The 16,918-nt window shown below is 42.6% G+C and overlaps 1 protein-coding gene across 2 annotated transcripts in view; it reads left to right on the top strand.

Moving 5' to 3' along the window:
* MTUS2 (microtubule associated scaffold protein 2) overlaps positions 1-16,918 on the top strand; it is a 503,374-nt gene that overhangs the window by 188,301 nt on the left and 298,155 nt on the right. For both annotated transcript variants that reach the window (XM_081083596.1, XM_081083595.1), the window contains exon 4: positions 4,124-4,364. In XM_081083596.1, the coding sequence (XP_080939722.1) occupies positions 4,124-4,364 (241 nt within the window). The remainder of the gene's footprint in view (positions 1-4,123; positions 4,365-16,918) is intronic.

Below are 16,918 nucleotides of genomic sequence, written 5' to 3'. Positions count from 1 at the left end.
TGGCTCAGATCATTCCTCTCCCTAACACCCTTCAGGTCTGCCCAGGCCACTCAGACCACAGGCTGGAGTCTGTAGGTGGCTCATTACCTCCTGACTGCCTCTCCTTCCTCCAGACTTCCTCTCTCCCTCTGCTGCCCCAGGCCTTTTGCATTGCCCTCTACTTGGAATGTTCCTCCCAGATACCTGAACGACTATCTCCTTCACTTTCTTTAGGTCCCTTCAAATGTCATTTCATTGGGAAGGCTGCCTTTCCCCAGACCCTTTCTATAGGTTCTTTCTTATTAGAACTTATCTCTCCTATATACCTTTTTTGCTTTTGCTGCATTAACTAGAATGTGAAGTCCATGAGAGAAGAGACTTTCTCTGTCTTTTGCTCCCCACAGTGACCCCAGAGTTCAGTGCTTGGCATAAACACATGCTCACAAATGTTGAGTGATAACTGATTTATGAATTCACATATGATGGATACAAACAGAAGCTAACCAAAGCTCCCTAGAGATAGAATAATTCAGTCCCAGGTTGGACTCTAGCTTGATTGATTGTATCAACAGTTTTACAGACTTTATTGATCATAGCAGGTGTCATCTCCGGCACAAAGTAAGTGGTCAATCCATTCTTAGCAGCACATCTCCACCAAGGCTAGCACTGACCAGGTGCCCCAGAAGCTGGCCATCTGCCGGCCATGGTGCCAGCTGTCAGCACTGAATCACGCTGCTGGCTTCCTGTCTTCTGACTCTGCGCCTGGAGAGGCTTCCCCCTCACACATCTAGAGAGAGGATGCTGACCTGAGAGTTTAGGGGGGTCTAGTCTCTATGGTAGGGACTCAGCCCCATGCAGGGCTGCATGGTGTCCTGTTCTAAGTGCAGTGAAAGCATGCCCTGGCCAGAGGAACTTAGAGTCTGACCCTAGGCAGTGCCACCTCACTAACAATGGACAATTTGCCACTCTGGTTTATAGGTCAGGCTCTTAGATTGGTGACTGTGAATCTTTCTTAAATTACCAAGCACATTTCCCCCTGGCCCTTGGCCTTTGCTCCTATCTCTGTGAAGCTCAGCAAGTCTCAGTCCTCTGGTCAGGCTTGGCGTGGGGAGATCCGACCACTGTGCCCCCAGCTCATGACAGAATATGTTTCTGACAAGTTGCCACAGAAATATTTATTTTTATTTATTTTAATTAAATTTATTGGGTGACATTGGTCAACATGATCATACAGGTTTCAGGTGTGGGTTTATATGTTATAAGATCTGTTTTTTGCACTGTGTGCCCACCCTCAAAGTCAAATCCTCTCCTGTCACCATATATTAGGACCCACTTCTTCCTCTACTCCCTTCCCTCATCAAAAATACCTTCACAGAAATATCTAGAATAAACTTTGACCAAATATCTGGGTACAGTGGCCCAGGTTAGTTGACACAATTAGACATCACAAGTCATCTCCTGGGCTGTCCCAGTGGCTTCTCAGTGAAGCTCCACATTTACCCATGGCTTCCCAGCCCAGGATCCCATGGAAAACAACACAGGGCAATCACAAAGAGGGACAATCCTATAAGAACTGATTTGTTTGTGTGCTTTGATGGATTTTAGGAATTTGAATGAAATCATGAGCATACTTTAGTTTGTTTTCAAAATAATTTCTCTAAAAATACTCAATTGGAGCTTTGTGCAGTGGCAGTATCATAGACAATGAAGTTTATCCCAGGCATGATTATTGCTAATTGGGGAAAATAACTCCACTAGAGAAGCAGGAAAAATAACATTTTGGGTGGGTCTTTATGTGTTTTTCGCTATGCAGTGATCCCTGTTGTGTTCTGTCAATAAAGGTGAAAGATACAAGGAATGTGAAGTTGTTTGTAGATTCCCCTGTTTTATTAAAAACCAGAGGCCCAGTGCACGAAATTCGTGCACAGGTAGAGTTCCTAGGCCTGGCCGGCAATCAGGGCCAATTTGTGGGGTGACCAGCGGGCTGATTGGGGGGCCCCTGCTGGCATCTGTCTTGGCTGGCCTGGGGGCTGCGGGCTGGGGGCAGCTCCTGCATTGAGCATCTGTCCCCTGGTGGTCAGTGTGCGTGATAGCGACTGGTAGTTCCACCAGTCATTCTGCTGTTTGGTCAATTTGCATTTAGGCTTTTATTATATAGGACTAGAGGCCTGATGCACTAAAATTTGTGTAAGAGTAGGACTTCCTTTCCCCGGCTGCTGGCACCAGCTTCCCTCTGGCACCTGGGACCTGGGCTTCCCTTCCCTGGCCGCCTGTAGGCACCCAGGACCCAGGCTGGCTTCCCTCTGGCTGCCCGCAGGCACCCGGGACCCGGGCTGGCTTCTCTCGGGCCCCAAATTCATCAGGAAGGACGTCCGGAATGACATCTGGTCTAATTAGCATATTACCCTTTTATTATTGTAGATGCACTGATTAGGCATCTGAGGCATATTTCTCACCTGTGTAAAGAATTTGTTATCTTACCAGTGACAAATTATCCAACAAAATGACAGGCATTGAAGTTACTGAAATCGTGATGACCATTTCCCAGGTGGGTTTTGAGCCCTAAAAACTATGCAGTTTCAAAGAACTGAGTAATTACTGAGCTCAGCATATTGCAATCCTAAAAACTTGACAGATATAGGTTAGAAATGATTATAATTTCCTCATGTGAGCACCTGCTAAAAGCAATGTGCAGTGGCATCAAAATTTAGAAACAAAAATAAAAGAACAGAGAAAATATAAGTATAATATAAAAGCTAAAGATCAATAGTAAGAGAATTAAGTGGAGAATAGTAAACAGTTTTATCAGAGCGCAAAGGTATAATGTTCTTTTGAAGGAATGTAATTTGCTGTGGCCCCTGCTCAGCCGGTCTACAATAGCAATCATGCATGTTTTACAATGTGATTATGATAAAACTTTAAAGGCCTAATCTTTAGTTTCAATAATGTCAATTTAAGGAGAACTTGTATCTATTTCAGCATTCAAAGAGTATCAATTTAAGGGCTTATCTCTTCCAACAGTTTGGCTCAGAGCTTCATAGACCCTATTAAAAATACTAGTATTGTTAAATGCTTGTGATTCCTGGATATGTATGACATAAAATATATTGTGATTTAGAGCAGAATTAATTAACAGATGTATTTTTCATGCATGGCCTCTGGCACTATTCTTTTTAAACTGAGAGGAAATAGATGATTGTACGGTCTTATTTTTTTCCTTTTTAATATGAAGAAACACTGATAACATGAACAGGCTCTGTGAGTTCAGAATTGCATACATGAAAGGTAGCCATAAGTTGTATTCTAGTCTAAACTGTTAACTGGAAAAAAGTAACGGGAATGTTACATTATTAAATTTAGGAAACAATAGAAAGCTGTTTTGTTTGTCTGCTGGATGCTCACTGATTTTGGCCATGGACAGACACGGTTCTAGGTCAGTGATTCAGCAGCCAACAGACTCTCTCCTAGAACTTCCATTCTGGTGAATCTTTCCCAGACATTCCTGTCAGTCCGCCCTTAGCAGGGAGGACAATCAGAGGATGTAAATCAGTCTCTCATTTTCAATGACGTAAATAGATTATGGAGGCCAGAAAACACATTTTTTCCATTAACATTTATATTCTTTCAAATAGCCTTTTCTCCCTCATTAACAGTGCATGTTTTATTTCATAAGTAGCCTAGAAAAGACAACATAAATTGGTAAAGTTCATTTTTTTTATTATAAAACTATGTTACCAGAAAAATTGTGCCTTTTCTCCTTAGGAATAATGAAACTCATAATTCTATGAACACTTGCAAATTCTTTCCACGCTTCATTAACATTATTTACTTATAGATTGGCTACTTGCACAAATTCTGATGATTTTGCAGCAATCAAATTAAAAAATCTTACCAAATAAGTTCTTTTTTCTCCCAGTGAGATGTAGATTTATAGACTATTAGAACTGGAGGAGACCCAAGAGGTCATCCAGGTGTGTTGTCAACTCAACAATGAAGACACTTGTGCCCCAAGAAGGTAAGTGATCAGGGATGGAGCAACTCAGAGATGCCAGGTGGTTATTGCTGGAGCTGGGTGTCCTGAGCAGGTGCAGTCCTCATTCTGCGATGTGAGTTCTTTGATTGAGCTTCTGTTCATTTGCTATAGGTTACAGAACTCCCTGGAAAAGAAGAATTTTGTTCTCCTCCCTATGCACACTACGAAGTTCCTCCCACCTTCTACCGCTCCGCCATGCTCCTTAAGCCCCAGTTGGGATTGGGCGCGATGTCCCGTTTACCTTCTGCAAAGAGCAGGATCCTGATCGCCAGTCAGAGGTCTTCAGCAAGTGCCATCCACCCGCCAGGACCCATGGCAACAGCTGCAAGTCTCTACAATTCTGATCCTTCAGGTAACCCATCCAACAATGACTGTTTTCCCTGCTGCACTTTTAAATAGTTATCATATAAAATGTGGTAACTGTCTAAAATATGAATGCCTCACCCTTTTTCTGTTATTCCATCTGACATTTATCAAGACTTATCTATCTTTAACGGTCACCTTCATGGCACCTTTAAAATGATGGCCCTATAACCACTTCTTGTAGTTTCTCCCTCCTATAGTACATCCTGGAGAACAGGATTCAGAAACATTATCTGTAAAAGGCCAGATAGTCAATGTTTTTGGCATTCTGGGCTATGATAGTCTGTGTTGTAACTACTTAGCATGGAAGCAGCCACAGGTAAGAGGTGAGTGGATGGTGCGGCTGTGTGCCAATATAGTTTAATATTCAAGAACAGTGGGCTGGGCACCACCTGCGGGCCACAGTTTGTCAGAGAGCTCTTCCCACAGGCCGGCACTGACCATGTCACCCTGTTTTCACCTGTTCACAAATCTTGAACACAGAACGGCCTGCACCTCTCCTAGCCCTGTCACTCTGCTCTGCAGTGGCTGGCCAGTGCCACCTCCTGCAATATCCTCTGCACTTCTTTGTTTTTCCTTTCATTCTTCTTCTTGTAGGTTTAATGTATCACTTTATTATATAAATAATACATATATACTTAAAATTTTTTCAATATAGAAAAATAGAAAGAAGAAAGTAATACTCCTTATATTTTAGCACCCAGACAGAATCAATATTATGGGATTTTTCTTTCAATTTGTTTTATTTCTATGCATTTTTCTGCTACTATGCATTTTCAGCATAGTAGCTAAAATAACACAAATGTGAGTTTTGTTTTTTTCCTGTGAATATCATATTGTGGGCATTTCCTATGCCAAAATGTTTCAGAAATATTTCATGGCAGCCTAATAGTGTTTGTTCATTTATTCAACAAATTCTGGTACTTATTTTGTGCCAGCAGCTGTCATAGAGGATGGCAGCAGTGAACAAAACAGTGCTCCTGCCTTCATGCAGCTGCTGGTCTAATGGGTGAACGCAGCAGTAAGAACAAGCACAGAAAGAAACACACAGTTATAAGTTGTGATACGTGTCATCAAAGCAAGCAACATGGTGTTTGAGAAATTGCAACCTGAAGAGTAATATGGATGGGACATAGGTGGGCAAGTGGGTTACTTGGGAATAACAGTAGAAATGAGGTAACCATTGTACCACTGGCTCTTGGATTCTGCTTACTCTGAACTATTTTCGATAATGTTGCAATTGGAATCTTTGTGCATACGTATTTGCCTTCTTTCATATTGTTTTCTTAGGATAGGCTATTTTAAGTGTAATTATGGGATAATGCATATCTAAACTTTTTGCAGGCTTATTTTTTAGAAAACTTGTAATAATTATTTTCATACTCGTGTTTTTTCAACATGCTTCTTCTTGCCATACCTTTGCCAGTATTAAATATTAGCTTTATTACTACTACTATTATTATTATTACTTTTATTTTATTATTAGTGGAAGGGGACTTTCCTCACCTCTTTGCCATTATATTACTCTGTGAATTGTCATTTACTGAGGTAATCATTGATGGTCTTAATAATTAGTTTTTTGACAAGCACTTCTATAAAAGATGAAATTATTTTTTGATGATTCTCATGATAATGTGATGGACCTACATATTGTTGTCAGAGCTGCTATAGGTTAGTTATGTATTCAGTCACTCATTCAACAATTACTGCTGAGGGACTTTGACATGTCAGCACTGTTGTAGGTGGGGAGGGGGAATAAAGCAGACAACAGACAAAAATCCTTGCCTCTGAGGAGCTTAAATTGTAGAATGGTGGAGGGGGCAGACTTTTCTTAGTGAGCAAACAAATTACATGGTGTATTGGGAGAAATAACTACTATTGAATAAAATGAAGCAGAGATGGGATGGGAATAGGAGGTTTGAGACATGAAGCAGGAGGGTTACAGCTTTAAATAAGGTGGGCAGAAAAGGCCTCCCTGAGAAGATGGCTCCAGAGGAGGTGCTGAGGGAGCCATGTGGATATCCTGGTGGGAGCATTCCAGGCAGAGGGAGGAGGGAACCATGTGGATATCCTGAGGAGTGTTCCAGGCAGAGGGAGGAGCCAGTGCAAATGCCCTGAGGTGGCAAGAAGGCCAGGGAGGCGGGAGCAGTGAGTGGGCAGGAGAATGGTAGGTTCAAGAGCCATGGCAAGGGTCTGACTCTTACTCTGAGTGAGCAGACCAGTGGAGAGTTTGGAACTGGGCAGAGTGATCTGACTTTTGTGTAAACAGGATCTTTCTGAGTCCCATGTTGAGAGCACACACTAAGGGGACAAAGGCAGAAGCAGGGGAAACAGCTGATGCAGTGACCTGGCAGTGATGTGAAACAGTGAGAAGGTCGGGCACACTGAATGGACATGAGCTGGGAGAGAAAGAGTAATGAATAGAGACTGCAGGGCTTTGGGCCTGGGCAACTAGGAGGATGGAGCTGCCATTTAGAGAGGCAGGCAGGGGGCAGGAGTAGGTGTACAGGGGAAGGTAGGAGCTAATTTAGGAGACTAGAGTTGGGAGGACAGGATGCAGCTAGAGACACGAAAGTGTTGGTAGACAGCAGATGGACCGTGTTTAAAGCCAGGATGTCCCCTCCCTGGGTGGCCATTGCTACCCAGCACCGTTTCACCTTCACCTTCATCAGTGAGTTATATATTTGATATAAAATTGGATTATGTACTTTTTTGAAATAGCATGATATAACAAATGTTAATAGTTTTGTCTTATGTACAGAATTTGGAAAAAGTTGAAATTGAAATTACCAAAATTAAACTTAGTTGAGATTGATCTTGCAAGAGTCAGATTTCCAGGGAAGCAATTCCTTTAGAACAGGGGTGGGCAACCTTTTTGTGAGTGCATGCCAAAACCAGCAAAATCTCTGACTCAAAATTCTTCTGCATGCCAACCCTAATTTTTTGAGAACATGTTACACCTACTTGATATCTCTTAAGGTGTACATATGTGAAGAACCTTGAAGAAATAATAAAATTCATCCGAGTGACAAAAACACAGTATATGATGATGAAAAATACATTTATTTTTTAATGTATACATGCGCACTGATAGTCCGACAGAAAACTTTATGACTCTGTTTGATATTATCAGTGGGACTTTTGCTGCTGCATCACTGATGACAGAGATTTCACATCAGGTTTATATTTCATGACCTTCAGAGATATGCACGAGCTACTACTTTCATCCATCAGGCTACTCCTATTACGAAACTTAACAAAATTCATCACTGAGAACAAAGATTCACAAGCGTATATAGATGAAAACATGGAGAGTAATGCTGTTGCAAAGTTTTTTAAACAGAAAAAAATTTCTGGAATGGCATTCCAAGTCCTCAATAGTTCGTTTTTAGCACTTCTCTCTGGTACTCCTGTCTCTAATTGCTTTTTTTCAATGTTTTCCAAGTCAACTCTAAGGTCAATAATTTCTGCTTCCAAATTGAGCTACTCTGAAATTCAATCAACTGCATTTGAAAGTCAGCCATGTCTATCCATGAAAACATTTGTAAGTTTAGTTCCTCCAGTTTCATGCTGTCTGGAAACCTCATGAATTTTGCTGTCTCTTCCAGTTCTCTGAATTTCACAAATCTTGAGAATAACTGCTCAATAGTTGACTCGATGATGTTTAAAAACAGCTTTTGAAAGCTTTGACAGTCTGTTCTGTCATCTTTTGGGAGGTCTTTGATGTGCCTCTTGAGGTTTGGGAAATATCTAAATCTCTCACCATCCACATCCCTCTTAAAGACTTCCAGTTTCTTTTCAAAAGCCTTTATGTAACCAAACATAACATCGTCTTGCCAGTTCCTTGTAATTTAACATTTAAGTCATTCAAATGTTCACAAAAATTGTAAATGGAAGATTATAAGAGAGGGTTTCGTGTGCCAGCAATAGTTACTGGCATGCCATGTTTGGCACATGTGCCAGGGGTTGCCCACCCCTGCTTTAGAATATCCTGCCTGCAATGCCCAGGGGTGGCAGGCAGCTTATTTATTTATTTATTTATTTATTTATTTTTCTTTATTGATTAAGGTATTACATATGTGTCCTTATCCCCCCATTCCCCCACCCCCACATTCATACCCTCACCCCCCTGTTGTCTGTGTCCATTGGTTAGGCTTATATACATGCATACAAGTCCTTTGGTTGATCTTGTCCCCTTACCCCCGCCCTCCCCTACCTTCCCTTTGAGGTTTGATGGTCTGATCCATGCTTCTCTGTCTCTGGATCTGTTTTTGTTCCTCAGTTTATGTTGTTCATTATATTCCATAAATGAGTGAGATCATGTGATATTTATCTTTCTCTGACTGGCTTATTTCGCTTAGCATAAAGCTCTGTAGTTCCATCCATGCAGGCAGCTCCTTTGGCTCATATGTGCTCTCACATTCGGGCTGCGGCTGCCACTTCCTCCGTGCAGTTCAGCCCTCACCAGGACAGGGAGGGACGCCCCAGCCCTACTCCTTTGGGACCCCAATCCTTTACCTCGGGCTTCTGGGTATCTTCTCTTAGAGAAAGCTGTGTGTTCACACGGGGAATTATCGGGTCCCAGCACAGCCTGTGACAATGATGAGTGTCACCTGTACAGGACACTGAAGACATGAAATCCCTTTTTAGTGCTGTTGGGGTGGGGGGAGGGACGGGAGGGGAGGAGGACTGGGACTGAGGATGAGAAGTTCTCACTCCAGACAATGGGAAGCTCTGGAGGGTGATGACGACTCAGCTCTGATTGGCTCCTGGGCACCAGAGCCGTGCTGCAGCCCTTTGCTTGGCCTACTCTCTTGGCTTATCCCAGGCAGTGGCCTCTCCCTTGCGGGCCACGCTGCCAGAGTCCCCAAGCTTCCTGGACTTGCGCAGCAGTGCCCTTCACTCATTTTTTCCTTTCTGCAGAAATCCTTCCATTTTTCTTCATGTTTTCCTCAGAGCAACCCCCTTTCTCCTCACACACTCTTACTATTTCACAGGGTCCTTTAAATGACACCTAAAGAGGATGCCTGCAGCTCCAGGTGGGGCAGGTCAGCAGAGCCCACAGGACAGGGGCGCCCTGGGGAATCTGTGCTTAGAGCAGTGGGGGAGTCAGGGTGGGAGGCAGGCGTGTCCATGACCCTGTCTTCACCACACAACAGTAGGGAGGGAGGGCTGACTGACAAACAGACATCTTTACACTAATCATTCTGTAAGGCTGAGCGTCAAGAGACTCTTAGATACAGGCACCTCTATAGCCACTCACTTTATTTGTCTGGGGATAAACAGGTTAAAACAAGAGCCTGTGCTCAACACACTACCTTGGGCCAGAGGCCTGGCTGTGGAGTGGAGAATGCCTGTGCGGAACTCATGCAAATAGCGAGATGGAGGGAGAACTCGCCTTGTGAGAAATGCGTGAGAATCAAACCCGCCTCCCCTCGCCCCCTCCTTTCCTCACCAGTACACACTAGGTCCAGGAGGTGGGAGCCTGGGTCCCAGGAAGCACAAAACTTATTTTCTTCTGTGTTTATCTTACTTCTTTTACTACCATTATACCATTATTACTGTTATAGCTCTTCTTTTCCATATGATCATAAAATTTTATGGGCCTCTTTCTGCCTGTTCTGGTCTAAGATGATGTGCTGAGACTGGGTCTCTCCCTTAAGCAACCCTGGGCTCCAGAAGGGCTAGTTTCAGCACAGTCATTTTCAAAAGCTCACTTCAGCTACCAAGAGGATAGTAAAGAGTCCAGTCTATACCTGCTGCTTTTAAAGCAAATGATCCAGTCCCTAACCACTCTAAAAATCTCATTCCCCCTTCACTCCTAGACTCTCATATCCTTCAATGCTTTTGGAGTCCTCCCTCTCCCCAATTCTCAAATGTCTCCCAGTAATCCTCCCAGTCTCCCCTGATGCCCACCCAGTCACTATCATCAGTATCTTCTCAACCCCCTGATCCATACACAGTCTCACTGCCGCTGGATCCAAAGTAGCAACAGAACTTTCTTTCTGGCTCCACCCCTGTGCTACGTTCCCCCAGTAGAAGGATGGAGAAGTTCCAGACTTTCTACTTTATAACTTGAGAATCTTTGAGATTAGGCCACATTGTTTCTTTTTGGACTCTCACTTACATTTTCACTAGAGGCCCAGTGCACAACATTTGTGCACAGGGGTGGGGAGGGGGTCCCTCAGCCTGGCCTGCACCCTCTTGCAATCTGGGATCTCTCGGCGGACATCCCCCAAGGGGTCCTTAGTGCTGCCTCAGAGGACCCCTGCCGCTGTGCTCACCAGTCATGAGCCCGGCTTCTGGCTGAGAGGCGCTCCCTCCGTGGGAGTGCACTGACCACCAAGGGGCAGCTCCGGCATTGAGTGTCTTCCCCTGGTGGTCAGTGCACATCATAGCGACTGGTCCATTCGTCCTTTGGTCGATTTACATATTAGGGTTTTATTATATAGGATAAGGTGAGATCTTCCTGTGTAGCTATTTGCACAAGAAATATGTTCCATGTGGAAGAAACAGCACACAAAGGCCCTGAGCTTGGCACGGTCAGAGACCAGGAAAAGGGTCAGCATGGCTGGAGTAAGGAGACGTGAACAGGAGGAGAGAAAGTAGGGAGGTGGATGATGCCCAGATCACAGAGGGCCTTAGATGCCCTGTAAGAAGTTTGGATTTTAATCTAAGCATTGAAAGCATGATCTATGCTTATTGAAGATCATCGTAGGTAGTCTGTGTAGAATACAGTAGAAGAGGTAAGAGTGGAAGTGGGAGAGCAGTTAAGAGCTGGTACCCTGATCCAAATGAGAGATCCTGGTAGCTTGTAGAGCAGAGGGAGAAAGGGATGGAATTGTTGGGCTACATTTTAGAAGTAGAGCCAGTAGGACTGGACATTGAGGGTGGGTGATGGAGAAAGAGGAGAGCTAATGAGGACTTCTAGAATTTTGGCTTGAGGAACTGATGGATGGTGATGCCATTTAAGATAGGTTGACTAGCCAGGGGAGTGGGAGAGAGAATAGGCCTCAGAGGAGAACAGAGAATTATGTTTTGGAAGTTCTAGTGGAACCATCACAGAGGCAATTAGATATATGAGCCCCAAGCTCTATGAGATCAGGGCTGGAGACTGAAATTGGGGGTTCGCCAGATGCTACTCTAAAGTCAAGGGCATATTTGAAAGGAGCAAAGAGAGTGGATCTTGAAAGTTCTTATCCCAAGACAAAAACATTTTGCAAATATATGTGGTGAGGTATATTAACTAAACCTAGTATAGTGATCATTTTGCAATATATACAAATGTCGAATCATTATATTGTGCACATGAATCTATTAAAAATGTATGTCAATTAAAAAAGAAAGAAAAATGTCAAGGGGGTGCAGCTAGAGAGCAGAAGGCACCTCAGGATGGGTGCCTATGTTCCAGCATTCATGCTTTAGCAAAGAAGACAAGCAGCAGCCAGGGTAGAAGCAGGAACCCAGGGGAATCTGGTGTCCAGAAAGCCGAGAGAAGCAAGGACCTGAGGAGCAGGGAGACGTCAGTCATTTTGAATGCTTCTGAGCAACTAGGTAGTTTGAAGGCAGAGACGGGATCTGTGAATTTGACAACGTGGAAGTCATTGGTTATCTTTACAAGAACAATTTCAGTGATTAGACCTTGGGAAATATTCCTGATGCTTCCACCTGCGCTGGCTTTGTGGGTACCATTAGGTGCATCATGGCTTTGGAGTGGCCTAAAAGGACTCTGGGTATGCAGTAAATCATGCCACCCACAAATCAGACTTTCCCAGTTTCTGCATCATAAATTAGTGCTCTTTCTTAAGATTCTTAAGGCTTACAGATCTTGATGCGGCTGTGTCTGCTGAAGAATAAATGAACCTAAGCACTTCCTTACCTCTTACCTCACGTGTTTTTATATACAGTGTTTTCTGACTCCACCATCATGCCTACAACGAAGCCGTACTGCCCGCAGGCCCGGGAATGATGCTCAGGAGCTGCTTTTGCACCCAACATAGAGCAGGATTGTTACCCCCTTTGGGTGGACATAAAATCTGGATTAGGGGGATCTAAGGTTGTGTATGTAAACAGTTTGCTGTTAGATCCCTCAGTTCTGAGAAGTACAAGAAGGTATTGCTTTTTTATTAGATCTGTATATATATTCATCTTATTTCTTCAGAAAAACATCTCTCATGGCCTAAAGCATTATGTAAAAAATGCTAACCTAGACAGTGTATAGCATGTCAGAATGTAACTTGTACTCATGGAGATGTGTGCCCATGGTGCTGAAGGGGATGTTTTGTGTCAGCAATGCTATCTGAAAGAACTATATTTTTTGTGAGAAGTTAAAGTGTCAGAATAGAAAAGTTTTAAAGACTAGATAAGAATACTACATTATATAAGTAACCAGAGAAATTCAATCAGGTAACAGAAGTTGGGACCATTTTTCTCAAATTACATCCAGTTTTGTTTTGAATTCTGCTTATTAAGATAAATTTTACTTTAGAGTTCAACATACTTTGTGAACTTCCTTCTTTGGTACTTTTTTAAAAAAACAGGATGAATCTTACCAAATTTTAAAATGTAGACAATTAAGTTCATGAAATATGTCTCAAAGAGCAAGTAAACTCAGTTGGAACAATTTAAAACACAAACACAGTATTTGTTAAAAAGTCTGACTGGTCATGATAATGCCAGAAAATTCAGCAAAATGCCAGCATATGCTCAGTATTTCTAAAGTTAGAATTCTAAGGTGTCAGCACTATTTTTCCCTTATGGGTTTTGCCTTTTCAGTGCCGAAGCATGTGATAACTCTGCATTTTCTGACTTGTATGAGGAGGCTGGTGTCTGTGAGATATTAGCAGGAAATTGTTGGGATACCTTCAGATAGCAGTAAGGCCTTCACCTCCTCCCAGAGCTCAGGGATAGGAAGAATGAGCCCTGGGGAGGCAGGCATTTGTTCAGTAAACACAGCCCAGCACTGGCTCCGTGACAAGCACTGTGAAGTGTTTCTGGGAGGTGTTAATACAGGGGAAGAAGGTTAGCGGGAAAGTGGCAGGGTGACATGGGAAATTCGTGGATGGACAGAGTGGCACAGTGTGCAGGAAGAACATGGCGGAGACACTGAAGTGTGTGGCTTCTTTAGGAAAGAGGGACCAGTTCACAGAGAGTCACTGGAAACCAAGGCAGGTGAGTAGATTGGGGACAGATTCGTGGTTCCATTATCATTTGTTTTAAAAACATGTTTTTATTGATTTTTAGAGAGAGGGGATGTGAGAGGGATAGAGATAGAAATATCGATAAGAGAGAAACATCATCAATCGGCTGCCCTCTGCACACTTCCTGCTGGGGATCACACCCGCAACCCAGGCATGTGCCCTGACCAGGAATTGAACCAGTGACCTCTTGGTTCACGGGGTCGATGCAACCACTGAGCCACACCAGCTGGGCCATCGTGATCATTTTTAAGTTGAGGGTCTATGTGGTAGAGTTCAGGAGCAGATGGGAGGCTGTGTAGTTTGCTGGGCAGTCCTTGTGCTCTGAGTCAGACTAAGTTCTCATCCCAGACTCTCGATTCATTAGTTACTAAATTCACAGCTCTCTGAGCCTCAGTTTCTGCTCCTCTAAATTGAGAACATTAACAGAAACTAAAACAGTAGATGGTTGAGAGGAGTCAGTGGAAGCTCTTAGAATAGCACCTGGCATTCAGAATGAAATCAACCAGTCAGAACACCTCCCCTGGCCTCCAAGGCCAGGTATCCTGCCTCCTCCCTCAAGCCTGTTTGTGTCCCTTCCTTTCTCCTCACTGCATGCCGTCCACAGTGGCTTCCATTCAGTTCCTCAGGCACGCCAACCTCCTCCTGACCTAGGGGCCCCTGTACTCAATATTCCTTCTAGAACATACTTTCCCCAGCACTCTCTAAGACTGGCTCTGTTTCCTTCTTTATGTTTTAACATAATTGTCACTGCCCCAGAGAGAAAGGCTACCCTGACACCTTCTCCACAGTGACACCTTCCCAACCAGATACTTTCTAACAGATTATCCTGTTTGTTTCCTTCACTGTCTTTATCCACATCTGTAGCTATGTCACTTTGCTTGTACATATTTAATGCATTTCAACCCACGATAATGTATAGTATACGAGAACAGAGGGACTTATTTCATCAATATCTATAGAATAAATATCAATAATAGCAGCAGTGGAAGTAATAGTAGTTATTTTTCTTTATCATTATGGAAAGTTGATTTGGTTATGAGATATTTTGGATCAGGGTGGGCAAATTAAATGCCAGATAGTAAATATTTTAGCTTCGTGGGCCAAATAGTCTCTGTTACAACCACGTAGCTCTGTGGTTGTAATGCAGAAGCAGCCATAACTAGTATGCAAGTGAATGAGGCTGGCTGTGTTGCAATAAAATTCTTTTTAGAAAAGCAAGTGGCTAGGCTGAGGGCTGCAGTTTGCTGACTCGGCCGGCCACAGTTCCAGAGAATCTCCAGCCTTTGAGATGATTAGATCCACTTTCTTATTGCTTTATTCAACATTCATTCAGCTACGCAACAAAGATTTTCTGAGGGCCCATTACAGGCCAGGTGCTGGTCTCTGTGTCCCATGTCCTTGTGGGGATACAGAGATAAATCAGTAATTACAACAGGAAGAGAGAAGTACGTGATAGACACATGAGGAGGGGTATTTAACTCAGCTCAGGCAGATGGGGGCTCTGGAAAGATTCCATAAATGAGGTGAATTGAGGTGAGTTTTGGAGGATAAATAGGAGTTGTTTTTCTGTTATAACTTTATTGAATTTATTGGGGTGGCAGTGGTTATTAAATTAAGTGTTTCAAGTGTACAATTCCATAATGCACGTCTGTATACTGTATGTGTGTTCACCACCCAAAGCCAAGCCTCCTGCCGTTGCCATTTATCCCCCTTTACCCTCTGCTTCCTCCCTTACTTTGTTTTGTAATCACCATACTGTTGTCTGTGTCTGAGTTGTGTGTTTTGTTTTTGCTTTTTGCTTAATCCCTTCACCCTTTTCAACCATTCCCCACCGCTCCCCCACCGCCCCCCGCCATCCACTCTGACAACTGTCAGTCTGTTCTCTGTATCTATGAGTCTGTTTCTATTTTGTTGATTTTGTTCATTAGATTCCATATATAAGTGAAACCATATGGTATTTATCTTTCTCTGACTGGCTTATTTTACTCAGCATAATGCTTTCCAGGTCCATCCATGCTGTCTCAAAAGGTAATATTTTCTTCTTTTTTATGGATGTGGAGTATTCCATTGTGTAAATGTACCACTGTTGTTGTTTATTACCTACTCGTCTACTGATGGGCACTTGGGCTGCTTCCAAATTTTGGTGATTGTAAATAATGAATATAGGGGTGCATATTAGTGTTTCAGATTTTTTTGGATATATATCCAGATGTGAAATTGCTGGGTCCTAAGGCAGTTCCATTTTTAGTTTTTTGAGGTAACTCCATACCACAGTGGCTGTACCAGTCTGCATTCCCACCAGCTGTGCACAAAGGTTCCCTTTGCTCCACAGCCTCACCCAATGCTTGTTGTTTGTTGATTTATTGATGATAGCCATTCTGACAGATGTGAGGCGGTATCTCATTGTGGTTTTAATTTGCATCTCTCTGTTGATTAGTGACCTGGAGCATCTTTTCATATGTCTATTGCCCATCTGTATGTTCTCTTTGGAGAAGTGTCTATTCAGGGCCTCTGCCCATTTTAAAATTACATTGTTTGTTTGTTTTTTGGTGTTGAGTTGTACAAGTTTTTTATAAATTTTGGATACTAACCCCTTATCAGATGTATCATTTGCAAATATGTTTACCCATTCAGTGGGTTATCTTTTCATTTTGTTGATGGTTTCCTTTGCTATGCAAAAAATTATTTAGTTTTATATAGCCCCATTTGTTTATTTTTTCTTTTGTTTTCCTTGTCTGAGGAAATATGTCAGAAAAAATATTTCTATGAGAAATGTTTGAGATTTTACTGCTTATGTTTTCTTCTAGGATTTTTAGGGTTTGGAGTCTTACATTTAAGTCCTTGATCTCTTTGGAGTTTGTTCTTGTGTATGGTGTAAGAAGGTGATCTAGCTTAATTTTTTTTTACACATACCGATCCAATTTTTCCCCAGCACCATTCATTTAATAGGCTATCTTTACCCCATTGTATGTTCTTTCCTCCTTTGCCCAATATTAATTGACTGTAAAAGTGTGAGTTTATTTATGTGCTTTCTATTCTGTTTCATTGATCTATATGCTTGTTTTTATACCAGTACTATGGTGTTTGGATTGCTGTGGTCTTATAGTATAGCTGGATATCAGGTAGCATGATTCCTTCAAGTTTGTTCTTCTTTCTCAAGATTGCTGTTGCTGTCTGGGATGTGTGTGTGTGTGTGTGTGTGTGTGTGTTTTGTGGTCCCAAATAAAATTTTGGAATAATTGTTCTAGTTCTGTGAAATATGCCATGGTATCTTAATGGGAATTGTGTGAATCTACAGATTGTTGGGTAGTATGGACATTTTAATGATGCCAAATCTTCCTAC

This window comes from Myotis nattereri, assembly GCF_964212035.1.
Source record: "Myotis nattereri genome assembly, chromosome: 2".
NCBI classification, from domain to species: domain Eukaryota; kingdom Metazoa; phylum Chordata; class Mammalia; order Chiroptera; family Vespertilionidae; genus Myotis; species Myotis nattereri.
Note: the sequence above shows the minus strand (reverse complement) of the source record. Positions and strands in the feature narration are given on the sequence as shown.